Source organism: Haplochromis burtoni, unplaced genomic scaffold, assembly GCF_018398535.1.
Source record: "Haplochromis burtoni strain Fernald_Lab_line unplaced genomic scaffold, NCSU_Asbu1 Contig_39, whole genome shotgun sequence".
NCBI classification, from domain to species: Eukaryota; Metazoa; Chordata; class Actinopteri; order Cichliformes; family Cichlidae; genus Haplochromis; species Haplochromis burtoni.
Genome location: NW_024582400.1, coordinates 737,352 through 753,696, shown reverse-complemented (window position 1 = coordinate 753,696; position 16,345 = coordinate 737,352). Strand labels below are relative to the sequence as shown.

The 16,345-nt window shown below is 39.0% G+C and overlaps 1 protein-coding gene across 1 annotated transcript; it reads right to left on the bottom strand.

Moving 5' to 3' along the window:
- Positions 1 to 666: 666 nt before the first annotated feature.
- sumo1 (small ubiquitin like modifier 1) lies at positions 667 to 14,865 on the bottom strand. Its single transcript, XM_005919902.2, has 5 exons — positions 14,734 to 14,865; positions 14,246 to 14,320; positions 6,507 to 6,584; positions 6,290 to 6,361; positions 667 to 3,477 (listed from the first exon to the last, which is right to left on the bottom strand). Exons 1-5 carry the CDS (start codon positions 14,743 to 14,745, stop codon positions 3,409 to 3,411), a joined length of 306 nt encoding a protein of 101 aa, XP_005919964.1. The 5' UTR covers positions 14,746 to 14,865; the 3' UTR covers positions 667 to 3,408.
- Positions 14,866 to 16,345: the final 1,480 nt, after the last annotated feature.

Below are 16,345 nucleotides of genomic sequence, written 5' to 3'. Positions count from 1 at the left end.
ATTTTAAAAGTGTAAATTATAAATATAAAAGAAAATTTAAAAAAAAATATCCAAGTTTACAAAACTCACAATTATTTAAAAAAAGATATTCATACAACTGAAAATTCTAAACTAAAAACTCTCTTTTAATTATAAAATGTAAAAGTATAAAAATAAAATTCAAGCGTATAAATAAAAATATTAAATTTTAACCTCATTATTACAATGAAATATAAAAATAAGAAAAATGCAAAATGACTTATTAATTGTGGTAAGTTTTACATTTAATTTGATATTAAACACATTTGTTTTCATCAGTTTGTGCAGCTACACTTTCTGGACAAAAGTATTGAGATTCACCTATTTGGTATTAAGAACTGTTGCCATAAAATCAAGCACCCAGTCACACAGCCTATTTGTGACATAATGAATTTCCTAATGGGCTTGCTCAATTTGTGTCTGGCTCTTAAAGGATGTAGTGAGTTCAGTGATCCACTGCTCAGTATGAACATCTGGAACAGGACAAATATTATACGAAAAGCATAACAGGACCACTTTAAATTATTGGACTACAACAAGTGCATAAAGCAGGCACGCACACGCACACGCACACACACACACACACACACACACACACACACACACACACACACACACACACACACAAAAACATGCAACACACCTAAGTTTTGTTTTTAAATATTTTATTCAAAAAAAGCCAAAAGCTCATCTCCAGAATTTCAAACCATCTGTATCAATGTTCCTCGAGTGGCGGACAGTCCCTTCACCTCACCGAGATCGGCGTTATGGCTCAAATAACAGCCCTGTACGTCTGGGTGGAGTTTGGGTGGAGCAGATATATCACCAATGCACAAAAAGGACAAATTTCAAACAGCCGGCCAGGTTGAGAAAATCTTATCTACCTATTTTTTTTTATGCACACCTCTGGGAAATGACAGCCACTGATCATTACTTTATTTAACGTTGTTTTTCCTGCTATGAACTCTGAGGTGCTGCTTTAACCTGATTTAAATGTGAGCCAGAGCTCTGGGGCTGCGTTTACCTTCTGGAGGAACTTCATACAGTACACAGATTAAGAGTTTCACTCCAAAACCAGGAAAGCAAAGCTTTAAAAACACGCGCCGACACCACAGCAGAAGACCTTTCTTTGCACAAAACTGCCAGAGGACTTCAAAAATCTCTGTGACTGTCAGCGATTGAAACGTGTCTATAACAGGTTTATATTTTCATACATAATTACAGAATGAAACCCTCAAACATATTAAAATAAAGACACTGGAGATATACATGGCATATCATTCACACACACACTAATACTGAATACAACATATACACGTAAAGAGCAAGTCCTTTAAAAATGGGTTCAAATCTGAAGTAGTTTCATTTCAGGTTGGTTATTATCATCTTACAATATGGTGCAGTTTAAGAAACATGGCACACGGAGGATGATCAACATAAACTCTTATGTTGTCCACTTCTTATGATGGACTGTCCACTAATCCAGCTGTTTATGAGCCCTGAATGTCACACAAAACATGTGGAATGAAACGTCTAACCTGTTTCTTTTCTCCCCAAACATGAAAATGAAAGCTTAAAAGGAAGAGTTCATCCAGAAATCCCTGACTATCACCACGCTTACACCGGGCATCGACAGGTGAGCTCACTTTTAATCTCAGCTACAATTGAAAAGGACAAATATTTAATGGCTCTACCGCAGCTCAAGCAAGCCTGACGAAAAGATGGCTGACCCAGCCTCATTAATTTGTAAAATATAAATCATTTTAATACAAGGGGTGCTACGAAAGTATAGAGCCACAAACGGGAGGTCTGTACAGCTGTCAAATTAATCCAGAATTATGGCTTCTAATAAACATGAGCAACCACCTGTTTCTCCAAAATAGGGTTTTTGTGGGTTTCTCAGGTGCTTCACACGTACAGAATCATCCAACAGATGCTGAACATGTCTGTTTTCCATACAGTGAAAGATCCCCAAAACATGTGGCCTGCTTCATAAGCCTCATAATTTCCCTTTAAAGGTGGTTAATTGAAATTATTGTGTTTAAAATTACCCAAAAGCTCCCTCAGAATGTAAAGAAACAAGTCCTGCGTGTTGTGTTTATGAGATGTCAACTCAGGCTGAACTAGAGCTAAGCTGTACTTTGACGTTATACCAGTTTCTACCACAATATGGGTGCAGTGAGTCAGTGTGGCCTTTGTTTAGTCAGACAAATTATTAAGAAAACATTTTTCTTAACAGAGAAAGCCCCTGAGGAAATGGTGATAGGACTAAAAAGAAATAAAACGCTGCCCCCTGGTGATGAAAACCAAATTCTGCATTTTTTTAATTTGACTGTTTTAACAAAAAAATAGATAAGATTTGTCTTAAAAGTTAAACAAATAGATGAGATACTGTATTAAATGATCATGATTATAGTTCAATCATAACTTGAGCTGTTGTGAGTGACAGCAACCAGATGTGGGTCGCATGTTAATGCCAGGTGTTAATACAGCATATCTGTTTCAGCTTCCTAACCAAACTGAGGATATGGTACTCCACCCCATCGACCAAATACGGCCACTTCTGGCTCAAAAAGAAAAACATAACAGCAGATGAAATGTTGAAACTTCAAAAAACAGGTGATCTCATGGTGGCTACAACCCTAATATTTAGTTTCCTTTCCAATATAACCCAAATAAACTGCTTGTGTATGTACTGTGTAGTGTACAAATATAAAGGATATAGGAAAATTTTTTACTCCAAAGATCCATGTTTACTGGATTATAGAAGGCAAATAGCAGAAGACCTCAAATCGGGCATTTTCAGCACGATCAGAAACAAACCGACCTGCTAAACTTGACAGCTTGCTCCAACCTTTTATTGTCAGGAGGAGTTATATTTAATCTATCTTGGTAAAGAGGTGGGGCACATTCAAAAGAAGAAGATCAACTCAAACTTTCAAACTATCAAATCCCATACCGTCATCGGCCCAGAACAAAAAACAGCGGGTACTGAAAATAGAGATTAACAAGGAAACCTGAAACTCGAGGGTTGAACTGTAACAGAGCAAACCTTTTTATTCTGGGTGAACTAATCCTTTTACTGCAGCTGCTTATTATAGGATCATTTATTTCTTCTGAAATAACTACATGGATGATTAAAAACAGGCAGGAAAAAGAACGTTTTTCTTGGTAAATGTGGGCTGAATTCATCCCTGCACTTCAGAGAACCGGTGGTCCATGTCCTCGGCCTGTTCGCCTGCCTGCCCACACACACATGGAAGCCCTAATTGAGTCCGTTTTGATCCAGATGGTTTGAAACTGAACAAAAATACGTACATACATACAAAATAAAATACAAAATAAGTAAAAGAGGAGGAAGAAATAAAAGGATTTAGAAATGTGGGAGGTTTAATTGTTCCAAAGTCCGCCAGTCTGTTCTTGATACACCTCGATGACGTCCTCGTCCTCCATTCCCAGCTGGCATTAACACACAGCACAGAGACACGTTTTAGTACAACAGTAATTCACTTCCTGTTATTTGCAGCTCACCAAATCCTGCCTCACATCCAACCCCAACCCCTTCGTCACTATGTCCATGAACCCTCTCCCTGAGTCTCGCCCCACCCACTCCTTTGATTTAGATGATAGACCCCAGGTATTTAAACTCATCTACCTTCACTTTTCCACTTGGCCCTTTCTCTAATTCACACACGCATATTCTATCTTGCTTGTACTGATTTTAATCCCTCATCTTTCCAGAGCACACCTCCACCTGTCTGGGCTCTCTTCCACCTGCTCCCTACTCTCACTACAGGTCACAGTGTCATTTGCAAACAAACTGACCTCATCTGTCAACACGTCCATCAACCCTACAAACATGGTTATCAGAGCTAATGCCTGATGTTATTCTACTTGATGTAATCTGTTAGTGCAGTGGATAAATGCATAGCTGCATTAATACATCAGAATGTTTGACTAACATAAAAAAAAAAATCATTCATACATGTGCTTAAAGTATTCATAATAAACTTTAGGGCCATGCAAACAAGCTTTACACAAGTTTCCAAGGGAAAAAACAAATAAAAGCAAAAATAGGAAATAATGAGATGGATTTAAGATATGAGAGGAACCTGGAAAAAACTGGAGCATTCACAGGGTTGCAAATTTAAACACTTTCCACAGTGTAACACAAAGTCAGTTAAACTTCAGGGATATCAGTGTGTCCAGTTAGGAAGCAGAAACCACCCAGAATCCATTTCAGCCGCTTTAATTTAATTGAACTGTTTAGCAGACTGATTTCTCTCTAGTTTAGCTTTGTGTTAGTGTCCTTGTCACTGCTGCAGTGCTGGAGCCCCATTCAGAATGATCAGGTAGTCCAGCTTTTCCAGGACAAGACAAAACAGCTTGTTATGCCTTACAGCACATTTTCAAGAGAGGAGGAGATAATCAGGGGATGGGCTGTCACACAAGCAAAGGTCCAGCAGCAAGACAACCTCCAGCGAGCTGTTAGTGAGCATGTTTCTGACCATAGCTGGACTGGCCATCGGGCCTCCTCCTTGTTTAGCAATCACGTGATTTTCACGCATTGCATGCCGGGAACTCGTGGCAAAACAATCCAAGTACCGCATCAAATGCAAGCATTTGCAGCACCGCACAACGTTCATTCTCCGGTTCCAATACCTTCTTGTTTTTTCTTTGCCGCACAAAAAAGGAATGTACAAAACAAAAGGAGAACAATGCCGGTCCGTACAAAGACAGACTCGACGAAAAGGCAAAGAAAAGATACGAGGAAAAAATCAAAGGAGTGAAAGGGTCAGACCCTTATGAGCACACAGAGTGGACAAAAGACGTTAGCGTGCTGCCCAACTTTCACCACGCTCATATTTATAATTATACGGTTCTTGGAGTGAGTGCATACACTCATGAAGTTTCGTAACTTCAGGTCACTGCAACAAGCCCAGGTACAGTTTACCGACGGATGGGTGCAGGACCTTGAAATGCACCGTGTAGAACGAAAGACCATCGTACGAACAGAGGTAAGTTTACCAGTCTCACAAATCGTCGTCATAAATACATATTCGTTAACCGTTTATTAATATAACCTTTGAGCTCAACGGTAATTAGTAGTGGAAATAATTTCTGGTACAGAAATGTAGCAGTGACAATAATACTGTATGCTGTAATCGCACTGGACAATTAGTGATACAAAAAACCTGTTTTATCCTGTGAATAAAAGTATGTTTTTGTCAATGTACCATAATAACAGAAGCGAAACGCAATATTGTGTCAGGACAATTCACTATTTATGCACAATAAACAAAGGAGCATAGCGTGACAATTTCTGTTCAGCGCCAGACTTGCTTGTAACCTATATCACCAATTATGTTAAGAAAAATGACGTAATAACTACTACAAAACTCTGACCTTTGTGGGAATGCTTGGAGCAGACTAACATGTGAGCTGGAGGGTTCTGAGACGTTATATTTGGTATATCCAGACCATCCGTCGGCTCTTACTTTGGAAACATGGCTTAAAAAAATTTCTCTTCAACGACGTAATCCGATTTAAAACAAAACAAAACAAAAAAAAAAAAACGATCTATTTACCCGTCGGCTTCCCGTGGCTGTCATGCGACCGCCTATTGCAGTTAATAATACAACAGCTTCTTGACATTTTTTGGGTTTCTTTTTATCGCTGTGTGACTGAGTTCAATTGAAAGCCCGCGTGCGCTAGTACCTCTTGCCACAAGTTCCCAGAATCCTTTGCGGTTTTACCCCTGAATGACGTCACATTTTCAATCTTTATCCTGGTGGGCCGGTCTCTAGTTAAAATGCCCGGGCCGATTTTTTGACCCAGTCCAGCCTTGTTTCTGACCAACAATCAGAAACAGACTTCATGAGGATGATATGAGGGCCATGCACTCACAGTGACAAACTGTATTTTATTTGCTGAAATATCTTGGTCGTTTGAGATTAACAGCACTTTATAAATAGTTACTACTCCCTTTCCAGAAGGTGTCATCACACTGGGTACCCCCGCTTGTTTGATTTGGCAGAACTTTATGTTGGATGCCCTTCTTGACCCAATACGAAACAAAAGCACGAAATAACAAAAAGGAAATAAGGACGAGATAATCAGTGCAACACATATTGATAAAAACTGCAGTTTCTCTTATGGCCACTCAAGACTGACTAGTAAAAAAAAGAAAGAAAGAAAAAGAAAGGAGGGACTCTGGATAAATGTGGGGAAGAGCTTAAGAGGACAGTAAAGCCTGAAGATGAAAGGTTACCTCTTTGGGAGTCTGGTTGTCTGCGATTCTCTGTCCTTCAAACAGAAACCTTAGCGTGCTCGCTGGGACGCCCTGGAGGGAAAACACAAACATACAGAGGTTGGTTTTTTTGTTTGTTTCTTTTTTTAAAGTGACTTACTCCTGAGCTCTCAGCCCTCTCTGTGTGTGGCCTGCAGTCAAACTTGTGTCACTGAGTAACTGGGAGTGACTGATTTACCTGTCTCTGGCTGTATGACTCCTTCAGCTTCTTTAGATGTGTTGTCATTTTCACCTTAAAGTGGATTTCACTGCTGTCCTGTGGAGGCAAGCAAGGCAGTGATAAGAAACACAATCCCAGGAACTTTATTGTGTTTATGAACCGCCGCTTGCCTGACAATAACCTTCACTTTATATTGTGTCAAGTCAGATTCCACAGCGCAGGCGGACTGTAACACTTGACTCCGTGTCATACACTTCTTTGTGCTGTTCATTGTAAAAGCGTTTCCTAGCATGAATTCTGCTACAATGTCTCAAAGGTTTTAGAGGACTTGGTTCACTGGTGTGTCAAAGATAAGAAACTTTATTAATATTTCCCACTTCTAATTAATACGGGGTTAAATTTTTCATCTCTTTTTTCAGTTATTTCAGAAATCAAAATGTTTTGAGAGTCTGAAACAGTTTAAAATATTCCACAGCCGTCCCTCTCCCCAGCCACCTTCTCCAGTTTATCAGAGGGAACACCGAGGTGTTACCAGGTCAGTCGAGAGATAGAATCGTTTCAGCGACTCCTGGGTTTGGGCCTCCTCCTGGTATGACATGACTGGAACATCTCCCCGGGCTCCTTTGGGCCAGGCACACACCTCTTGATGTTGTGCTGTTTCCACCACAGCCGGGTTGAAGCCACAATTGAGCAGTCGTGTTAGTTTTTACCACTGATAACCTCGTTATATCAGTACAGAAGCTCAGAGAGTCACGTTGAAACAGTTTGGAAAGATGTCGTGTCTTTTATCTATGACAGATATTCCAAAATTACCCAAATAATCCTAAAAGCAGATGTTTCTGTTACAATTCATATCTATGTAGCACCAAATCACAACAACAGTCGTCTCAAGGCATTTTATATTGTAAGGTAAACACCCTACAATAATACAGAGAAAAACCTCAACAATCAACGAGCACTTGGTGACAGTGGGAAGGAAAAACTCCCTTTTAACAGGAAGGAACAAATTCAATCTGAAGAAAAATCTGGTTCGTAACATATTTGACTTATTTTAATTTTGTGCAAAGACACCCAACCTATTTAGAATACTGAAACATCAGAAATCACAAGTCAACGCCTCAAGTCAAAGTTTAAAAACACAGACTTACATACATTTTTCCATCCATTGGGCAGCAGTAGGGGAGGCATATTTGAACTATCACAACATCACATAGAAATGTACAGCACTCGCTCACTTGAAAGGTGATGTGCCAACGCTGCCTAACAGAGTCTGTGGAGAGATAGGAATAAAAACTATCCGAGTTTCCCTGAACCACTCGTGTAGTTAGCTTCTAGCTTCTAAGCCCCTTGCAGTCATACTATTCTTACAAGCATCAGCTTGTATTCGTTTGTCTGGAAACTGGTTTAATTAAACACGCATATTAATCACCCACTATTGTCCTTTCCGTTTTTGGTGTGGCGTAGGACCTGGGTCATGACAGTGACAGTAATATTTATCTTTAACTTTGTCTATTGTGTCCTTTGATGAAATTGTTGCCGAGCATGACTTAGCCCGCAGCCAGTTCTTTAGATATTCACAACTGAGAGATTTTATTAGAACACAGCAAACCAGTCCTTGTCCATTCCAGGCGTATCAACACTCGAAGAAATGATGGTGAAGGGGCTTGACTTCTAAAGTGTATAATGAACTCACCAGAAACGTCAGTAAAGAAGCTTGAGTCCTGGAGAGAGGACTTACAGGAGAACATCTCCATTGAAGAGTGTGAGAGGACTTGTGCCAAGGCACAATCACAAACAGTGAACACTCATTTAAATTTCTTGCAGTACAACTGGTTAAAGCATACTTTACGCTTTCTACAGTACCATCCCAGATGTTTGCATGAAATGTGACAAGGAAAAGTGAACGATTTTCCCATGTTTGTGGCAGTGTCCTGAAATTTGAAAAATTCTGTGAAGAAGTAAAACAATGCACTGAAGAAATATTAGAAATAAAAATACATTTAGAACCAAAACTTTTTCTGCTGGGTATTTACCCAGCTAATTGTAACATAACAAGGAAGCATCAGCTATTTTTAGACATAAGGCTGCTGATGGCCAAGAGAATGCCTGCAATTGCTTGGAAAGAGGTGGATAGACCAAGGATGGGTAAATGGATTTCAGAATTAACATCAACTCTGCCCTTAGAAAAGATCACCTACGCAATCAGGGGTAAACAACGAAATAAATTTAAGTAGCTCGAAAAAAAAAAGACAGCAATTTTTTATGTTTTGTTTCCGTTACAATATTATACATTAAAGTATAATATTGAAACAGAAACAAAAATTAATCAAAAAAATTGTTAAAATACAAATCACAACAACTGTATAAAAATTACAACCATCAACTCAAATACTTGGTTCAAATTGAACAGAAATTTCTATGAACTTGTAAGACTGCTAAATTTTGCCAGTGGTAGTTCACTCTGCAATATAGCACGCTGTTCTAAACAGCTTTTTCAGGAGTTCTTGTTGTGCTTGGTTTATTTTTAGTATGTTTTTTGCAATTGCTGTCTGTTCTGGGAAAGATACTGCAGACTGGGAAATAATGCATTTCTTGCATTTCTCATGGGTTCTGATGGGGTCTTTCTTAAAATTACTGGTCCCAGTAACAAAGGCGCTTGTCGACTCAGAAATCAAATGAAACTCACAACACACCTGGCAGAACATCATGTTATTTAGCTCGTCATATTCCAGCCACAGAAATTCTTTTGTCCATGAAACCAAAAAAGCTGCGCTTTCTTTTTGCCTCAGTCTGATTTGTCATAACTTTTCCGTTTTGCGGTAAGCTTTTCTTTGGCTGCCCTTTCTTCACCCTGACCTGTCTTATTTGGCTGAGCAGAACTAAAATAAAAGCGTAAATCCTGCTGCTTTTACACACGTACTTACATAACGGTCAGCAATTCTTTGCGCACTCAACCTCTCACATGTTTAAGCTTGCTGCGGGAGATTTCACTTGTCGTGTTTGAATAGTAAGCTAACGATTGATAAGACATGTCAGAGGAATTGGTGCACAATTAATCGTCACTCACCAATCAGTGCTGCTGCTCTCTACACACCGTTCGCGCAATTGCAAAATAAAATTGAAAGCAAAAAACAAGCGCAAATTCAGACGCGATTTCAATATGTCACATATTGACAGTGGCTCATCGATGCCAATGACATAATTACTCAGCTACATTGGCGAAAAAATGCAAAAGCATAGACATTTATTTTCCTTCCTATGATAGCCCGACGGGCAGGGCTGAGTTAGATTTTGGTAGCCCGACTAGAAAAATCGCTAGCCCCGGGACGTAGGGCTAGCGATTTTGCGAGCCCTGGTTTAGCTACTTGTTTTGTTATGTTTTAGTGGTTGTGTACAGGTGTTATGTTCGAAAATAAATAAAGACACTGTTGGGGAAAAAACCCACTTTGTCTTATTGTGCATTTTGTCTCATTTTGGCAAATACATTATACTCATAATACATTAAAGGCAAGGTGGAGGAAGTTTAAAACTATAGAAAAAGAATAATTCCTTCATTATTTAAGATGTTCAATTTCACAGTTACTGTCATTATGGTGTACAGCATCAAGCCTAGCCCTTAAATAGACTGATCAGATCTCAGCAGCCTGAACACAAAGTTTTCAATATGCTGAAAGCTAAAAAACACACTTTTACAAACAGAGACTGAGTGTAAAAATATAGAGGAAATGTCTTTAGCCATTAGGGTCAAAGGACTGAGAAAGAAAGATGACTCACTGTGGTTGTTTATGTTGTAATCCATTAAGTGCCAATCATCCCTACTTTATAGTTGTTAGAGCTAGTAGTGAAACTTAAAAAAATCCTAAAATAACTGAACATTGTCAGACAAAACTAAGCAGCAAAAAATAAAACACACTATGGAAACCAATTGAAACTAATTTCAAAGCAAAAAATACAAATGTGGAAAATGATGTGCTCACCGAGAGGCTAAACTTTTTTGTGAGGAGGATTCATGGGATTTATCAAGCCTGGAAAAAATCTGAGCTAAAACAAACAGATGATTAGCTGCTGTAGGAAACTGTGTGGTTATTAAAATCCACTGTGAAAGAGAAGAGGATGACCTTCCTCAGGGTGAGTTAAACGCACCTATACATGCGGCTCTTTCCACCCAGAAAAGATCACGGTTGACAGCAGAGATGCGAATCCAATGAAGTGAAACTACGAGGATACATATCCAAGCTTTCTTTGTGTTAGCCGGCTTGACAAAGCCTAAAAGCTCTTCCAGAGATAATGGGTGTCAAGGCACTTATCATCTTTCTCCATTAACTCGGGCTTTCTGCTTCACCCTCCTCGCATGTTAACATGAAAGGGACTGTTCATTGTGTCATTTCACGCTTCCTCCTCACAAAATGGATCAACTGAGCACCGTCCACTCCAATCAGAGACTTTATCACTGAGATCTTTTCCTTAATTAGTGAGTTCATGAGTTACTTTATGAATAAATATATCCATTTTCCCACCCAGTGTGCTTTAAGTCAGCTTATTAGCTACACATTAGAGCTCTGATACTCAAGACTACTGAGTATGTTCACATCTGACTGTCTCCAGTAACATAATAAAGGAGGAAATCTCTGCTTTGTTGCCAGGCCAAAGTTAAATTATCTGTACTGATTGAACAGAACTTGGTGAGCAGCAACCTCCCAATATAACCGCTCAGTTTTCTAATCCATGCCATTAACTGCAAATCCACCAGTGTAGAGCAGATTTAGCAGCATTACGACCTAACAAAGACATCTACAGATTCTCTGCGTCTCCGACTGAATTCCTTTAAATTTCAGAATTAAAGCGACGCACAGTTTGCACGGCTGTAACCTTTTATGAAGGCTTCACAGAACAGAATAGCTACTTTCTTGTCATTCAGAACATAGACCAGTTTGCACACATCAGAATGAAATTTAGGGGCATTTACTCACCATGAGACTGTAAGGTATAAAGCATTTAAAAAAAGAAGGATATTTGCATGTAAGAATAGAGGAAAATCTGTCTATATAAATATTCACAGTAAAAAACAACAACAAACTGAATAGGATCTTAAAAATATACTGCACAGCAAATACAGCAGCCAAACAAAGCAGCGCACACTCACCATTCCAGACATACTGGACTGTCCTACATATATGGTCAATTTCAGAAGTTTGCCTCGTGCATATATGGAGCAGGGGAGGGGTTACTGTGAGGGGTCATATCTGAAGGTGCATGGCAGACCGTCTTTGGTGGCTTTGTGGCTAGCATCTGTGACATTCAGTGGTCTTTTTTGTTTTGTTAATGCCACACAAAGCAAAACAAACAAAAACGACGACACTACACACTAACGGTTCACTACACACACACTAAATGTCTCAAATCTCTCAACTTGCCGTTTTCTTTTTCAGCACCATCACTCCCACAACTTCCTCAGCAACCAAATGCCATGTGTTACCATATAACTTTTTCAGGAAAGTCACGTTTTGTTTTGTTCTCATCTCAAGCACTTTCTGCGTGCAAGCGCTGACTATCTAAGAAAAAGCATAGCGTCAATTATTTATCACAGCTCTGGTTTTATCAACTCAAAATCTGTTTTCCCCTTCAGAAACACAACACATAAACAGATTTCCCTGACGTTTGTGACATACAGTTGTATATCGTAGGGCTGCAACTAAAGGACTATTTTGGTAGATGACTAATCTACCAATTTTTCTTTGATTAGTCAGTTGGTCAACGGCTATTTTAATAACTTGGGCAAACCTCCTGTTCTAGGCTCCAGTACTTCACCTGCTCAAGCCTGCCCACCTGTGAATATCACCCTGCTGTCTTGTCCCACAGAAAATTAAAATAATGACCCAGGAAATATTTGTTCATATTAGGGCTGCCACAAACGATTATTTTGATAGTTGACTAGTCACCGATTATTTTTGCGATTAGTCGACTAATCAGATTCTGCATCCATTGGACGTAAAACATACAGCTTATTGCACCAGCAGCATCTGTTCTTATATAACTATCATTAGCTTACAGCTTTAAGTGTTTAAGGTCTGTGCTAACTAAAAATAAAGACAAGATGATAGTTTATTACATTTTAATGAAATTTGCAGATTGTTTAGGTGAAGTTTAATAAACTCAGCCGTCTGCTCCTTGCTATCTAAAATATAACAGGACACCGGAGTAAATTCTCGAGCATCTCACACTTCCGATAATCAGTTTTCTGCTTGACGCTTATTCAGCTGTGTAAAAACTATAACTTTAATCTCAGCCAAACCGATTTACTCAGGAACAAATAAAATACTAAAAAAGCCAAACAATAACATTTTTAAGTTATCTAAGTCACTTATATATGTTTAACCTGAGCAGCGAAAGACGGTGGTGGGTTTGAAAACGATTTGCTGGGAGTCCGCTGTTCTCACGGGCTCTAGTGAGCCTTGAACCCCGGCTAGCTATCGAGCTAGTGGGTAACAGACGTCTCCGAAAACGTTGGAGTGCTTTTAAAAATATGTGGTGTCTTGATAAACTGAGCAGATATTTGAAGTTTACACAGTTACATTCTCGCCTGAAAATATGTTAAACGTTTATTTTGTGACCCAGAAAGAATAATAAGAGTAATATTAAAACTAACTAGCTGCCGCCATTTTTGGAAACTGAGCAGGGCCGCGCTATGAATTCTGGGATAGGCTGGGCCACGAAGCGACCCATCCTTCAAATCTGAGGAAAAGCAGGGCGCATTTATCGGCCGCATATGTCGGAGTCTTCGAATTTGTGTCGCTGTAACGTAATCGGCTTACAAATGCAGCCACAGGAGGATGCGGTTCCTGAATTTGGACACAGCTTCTTCTTCTTCGGGGTTTAACGGCAGCTGGCATCCTTGTACATGCTGTGCTGTCATCTTCTGTTTCAGTCCCTTATTACACTCTTAAATTCTACTACTCATTCCTGCGTCTTTTGGGATCTTACAAAGCTTCAAACAACGCGTCGACTATTAAATTAGTCGTCAACGATTTTGATAGTCGACGTAATCGTAACTAGTCGACTAATCGTGGCAGCCCTAGTTCATATAAACAAGCTCATCTATACGTGCTCAATGTTAAACTGTTTGACTATATACATAATTAATTACTGATATGGTCAAAACCACAGATTAACTACCTAACGTTAGGTGGAAGCGGTTTACTATTCAGAATAAACACTAATATTAATGTAAGTCACTCGTTAAACACGCCAATGCCAAAAGACAATAAATAGCCAATAATAGCCGATAACCTCAATTTGCTGATAAATCAGTCAGGCTCTAAGTGTAAGTGAATAAAACAGAAAGTCATGCGTGTCAAACTTGCTTCGTAGTAAAGGAACCAACTTAAAGGACCACCACCTTTGAGATATTGCAGCAAAAAGCCAAATATTATATTTTTGTTAAAAGAGCCACTGAGTAGATTTATGGTTGTGGATCTGTAGTTTCAGTTTATGTACACTTTATTTACTATTAAAGTATAAATATACACCCCAAGAATCCTACAAATGCAAATATGCAAATGTTTGGTCAATGTTTTTGATAACAAAACAAACTGGTTATGTCTGATAAGACAGTGTAAAGTGACAGCCTTTACTCTAACAGTCTCCAACTCTTCCCTGGAGCTAACTCTACAATGACACTGGTACAAAAAGAAAATTTAACAAAATAACACTAAAAATATGTAAGAAAGCATCATTAATATCATCTAACATATACACACCTGACCAATCACTTTTAATTTGATGTACTCTCCGTCTTTTTTATCCCCTCCGTCTTGGCTGGATGGTTTTGTCTCCTAAAAATAAACAAACAAACAAACAAACCGTAAATAAACAAAACACCTCCAAGCACGACACACACACACTCATATATATATATATATAAATATTTATTTAATTCCAGCGCGGCTCGACACCCGAGTGTCACTGCTTTGGAAAGTCATGTCACTCTGTTTTGTAACCGTTTCTGTTTCGTATTACTGCCAACAACCGTTGCTCCACAGCAGCACTTTAAATAAGAAACCAGAGCTAGCCGCTAGCTGCTAGCTGCTAAAAAAGCTGTGAATTCAGGCCCGAAGCTCCACGAGCTAAGAGCTAGCATATTAGATAAGTCGATACGAGCCAGCGGGCATAAATAAACACCAAGCAGCCTTTTCCCGTTTTCTGCTGGTGACAAAACAACACAGAGCCTTCGGAGCGCATTTCTTACCGTATCTGACATGCTTTTTCTCTGTGTGTGCCCAGGAAAATACACTGACAATAGATGAAGCGTTAGCTCACAGGCGCAGCTCCTGGTTGATGTTATTCGACAGCCGGAATTGACGCATGGGGTTGCTTCTTTCAAAAATAAGAGTCTCTCCAAAGTGAAGCACAGACATGATCGTTTAATTTTGAAAAATATAGTTGGGGTCGATAAGCTTTACTCTCAAAAGAGCAAATTTTACCCAATTTTGTTTGTAAAAAACAAACAAACCCAAAAAAACAACAACAACAAAAACACACTTGAGCCCTATAATAAAGCCTATTACATATAAATTACCCTGTATCCATGTTACTAATAGGTGTAAATGATTAAAACGTATTCCTATCTTCTTTATTACCAAATAAACTGAATAATTTTGGTACAAAATAACCAGTAATATGCTCTGCCGACCGCTTTGAGCCCTACTTGTGATTTTACAAATACAGAAATTTTTGACATAAGCTACTTTTACAACCGAATTTTTTTTTTTAATTGCCAGTTTTGATGTAATTTTGACTAAAGTACAGATGTAGATTAACCTTGTTGGAAGTGAAAGAAGCCAAATTTGTCCACATACTTAGTTAGAATTGTTAGCTCAGAAGACCCAAGGCTTGAGAATTCAGCAAACAGCTGCACATTTTTACAGTCATAGAATATGAAGGGTTCCTTACACTAGTGCTGAATAAAGTTCCAAAAATAAATATCCACTGATCACATTTATATAGTGTTTTTAAAGGAAGAGGAAGCCATTGGAGATGGGTAAAAAAAAAAAGCCACATGTAGCGCAGATTTGTGACCCTGAAACTGTGGCCTGTTGTTATGAGGCCAGGCTACGGTTTGTCTGTCCAAGAAGGCTGACCAAGATAAAGACAGCAAAGGTCCACATATTGGACAGCTGTATTATAACATATCACACGAAGAACTATATAAATGTATGTAACTTCATAAATGTGAATTTCCCCATAACAGGTTATTTTTACAACAAGTGGCTCCGTGGTGTAGTGGTTAAAAAATTTGAGAGGGTGGAAACACAAACTCAGTCTCCAGTCAGTGTACTCAGGGTATGTGCTGGTCCCAAGCCTGGAAAAATGGGAGGGTTGTGTCAGTAAAGGCATCTGGTGTGAACTCTGTGCCATGGCAACAACTTTTGCACATCTATCGGCTGTGGCACACCCTTGGGCACAGCCAAAAGTGTTGTTTCAAAAATCTTTTGATTATTCTAAATCTACAAATTGTTACAACACTGAGTGAAACCCCCAATATCAGACAGCCCCCTATGAGCAAGCACTCGGTGACAGTGAGGAGGAAGAACTCCCTTTTAATAGGAAATGAACTTCCAACACACGCAGAATGAGGGAGGGTCGGCCATCTGCCCCGACTGGTCACCAAGGCAGACCACTTTACGATATAATATATGCATAATCTAATGTTTGACCATTAGAGTGTGATATAAATCTTTGCTGATAGTAAATGCAAGTGTATGGGCACAGTAAGCAATTAAACCCAATATTTATTTAAAAAGTATGGAAAAATATTTGTAAAACATTTAAATGGAACATTCCTTTATTGGTAGTGTATT

What these genes read in the sequence shown, in the direction of transcription:
- sumo1 (XM_005919902.2), bottom strand. An exon ending in AATTAAAAGTGATTGGTCAG is followed by an intron (nt 6,585 to 14,245) that starts GTGTGTATATGT and finishes TTGCCTCCACAG; the next exon opens with GACAGCAGTGAAATCCACTT. An exon ending in AGTCATACAGCCAGAGACAG is followed by an intron (nt 6,362 to 6,506) that starts GTAAATCAGTCA and finishes TTTTCCCTCCAG; the next exon opens with GGCGTCCCAGCGAGCACGCT.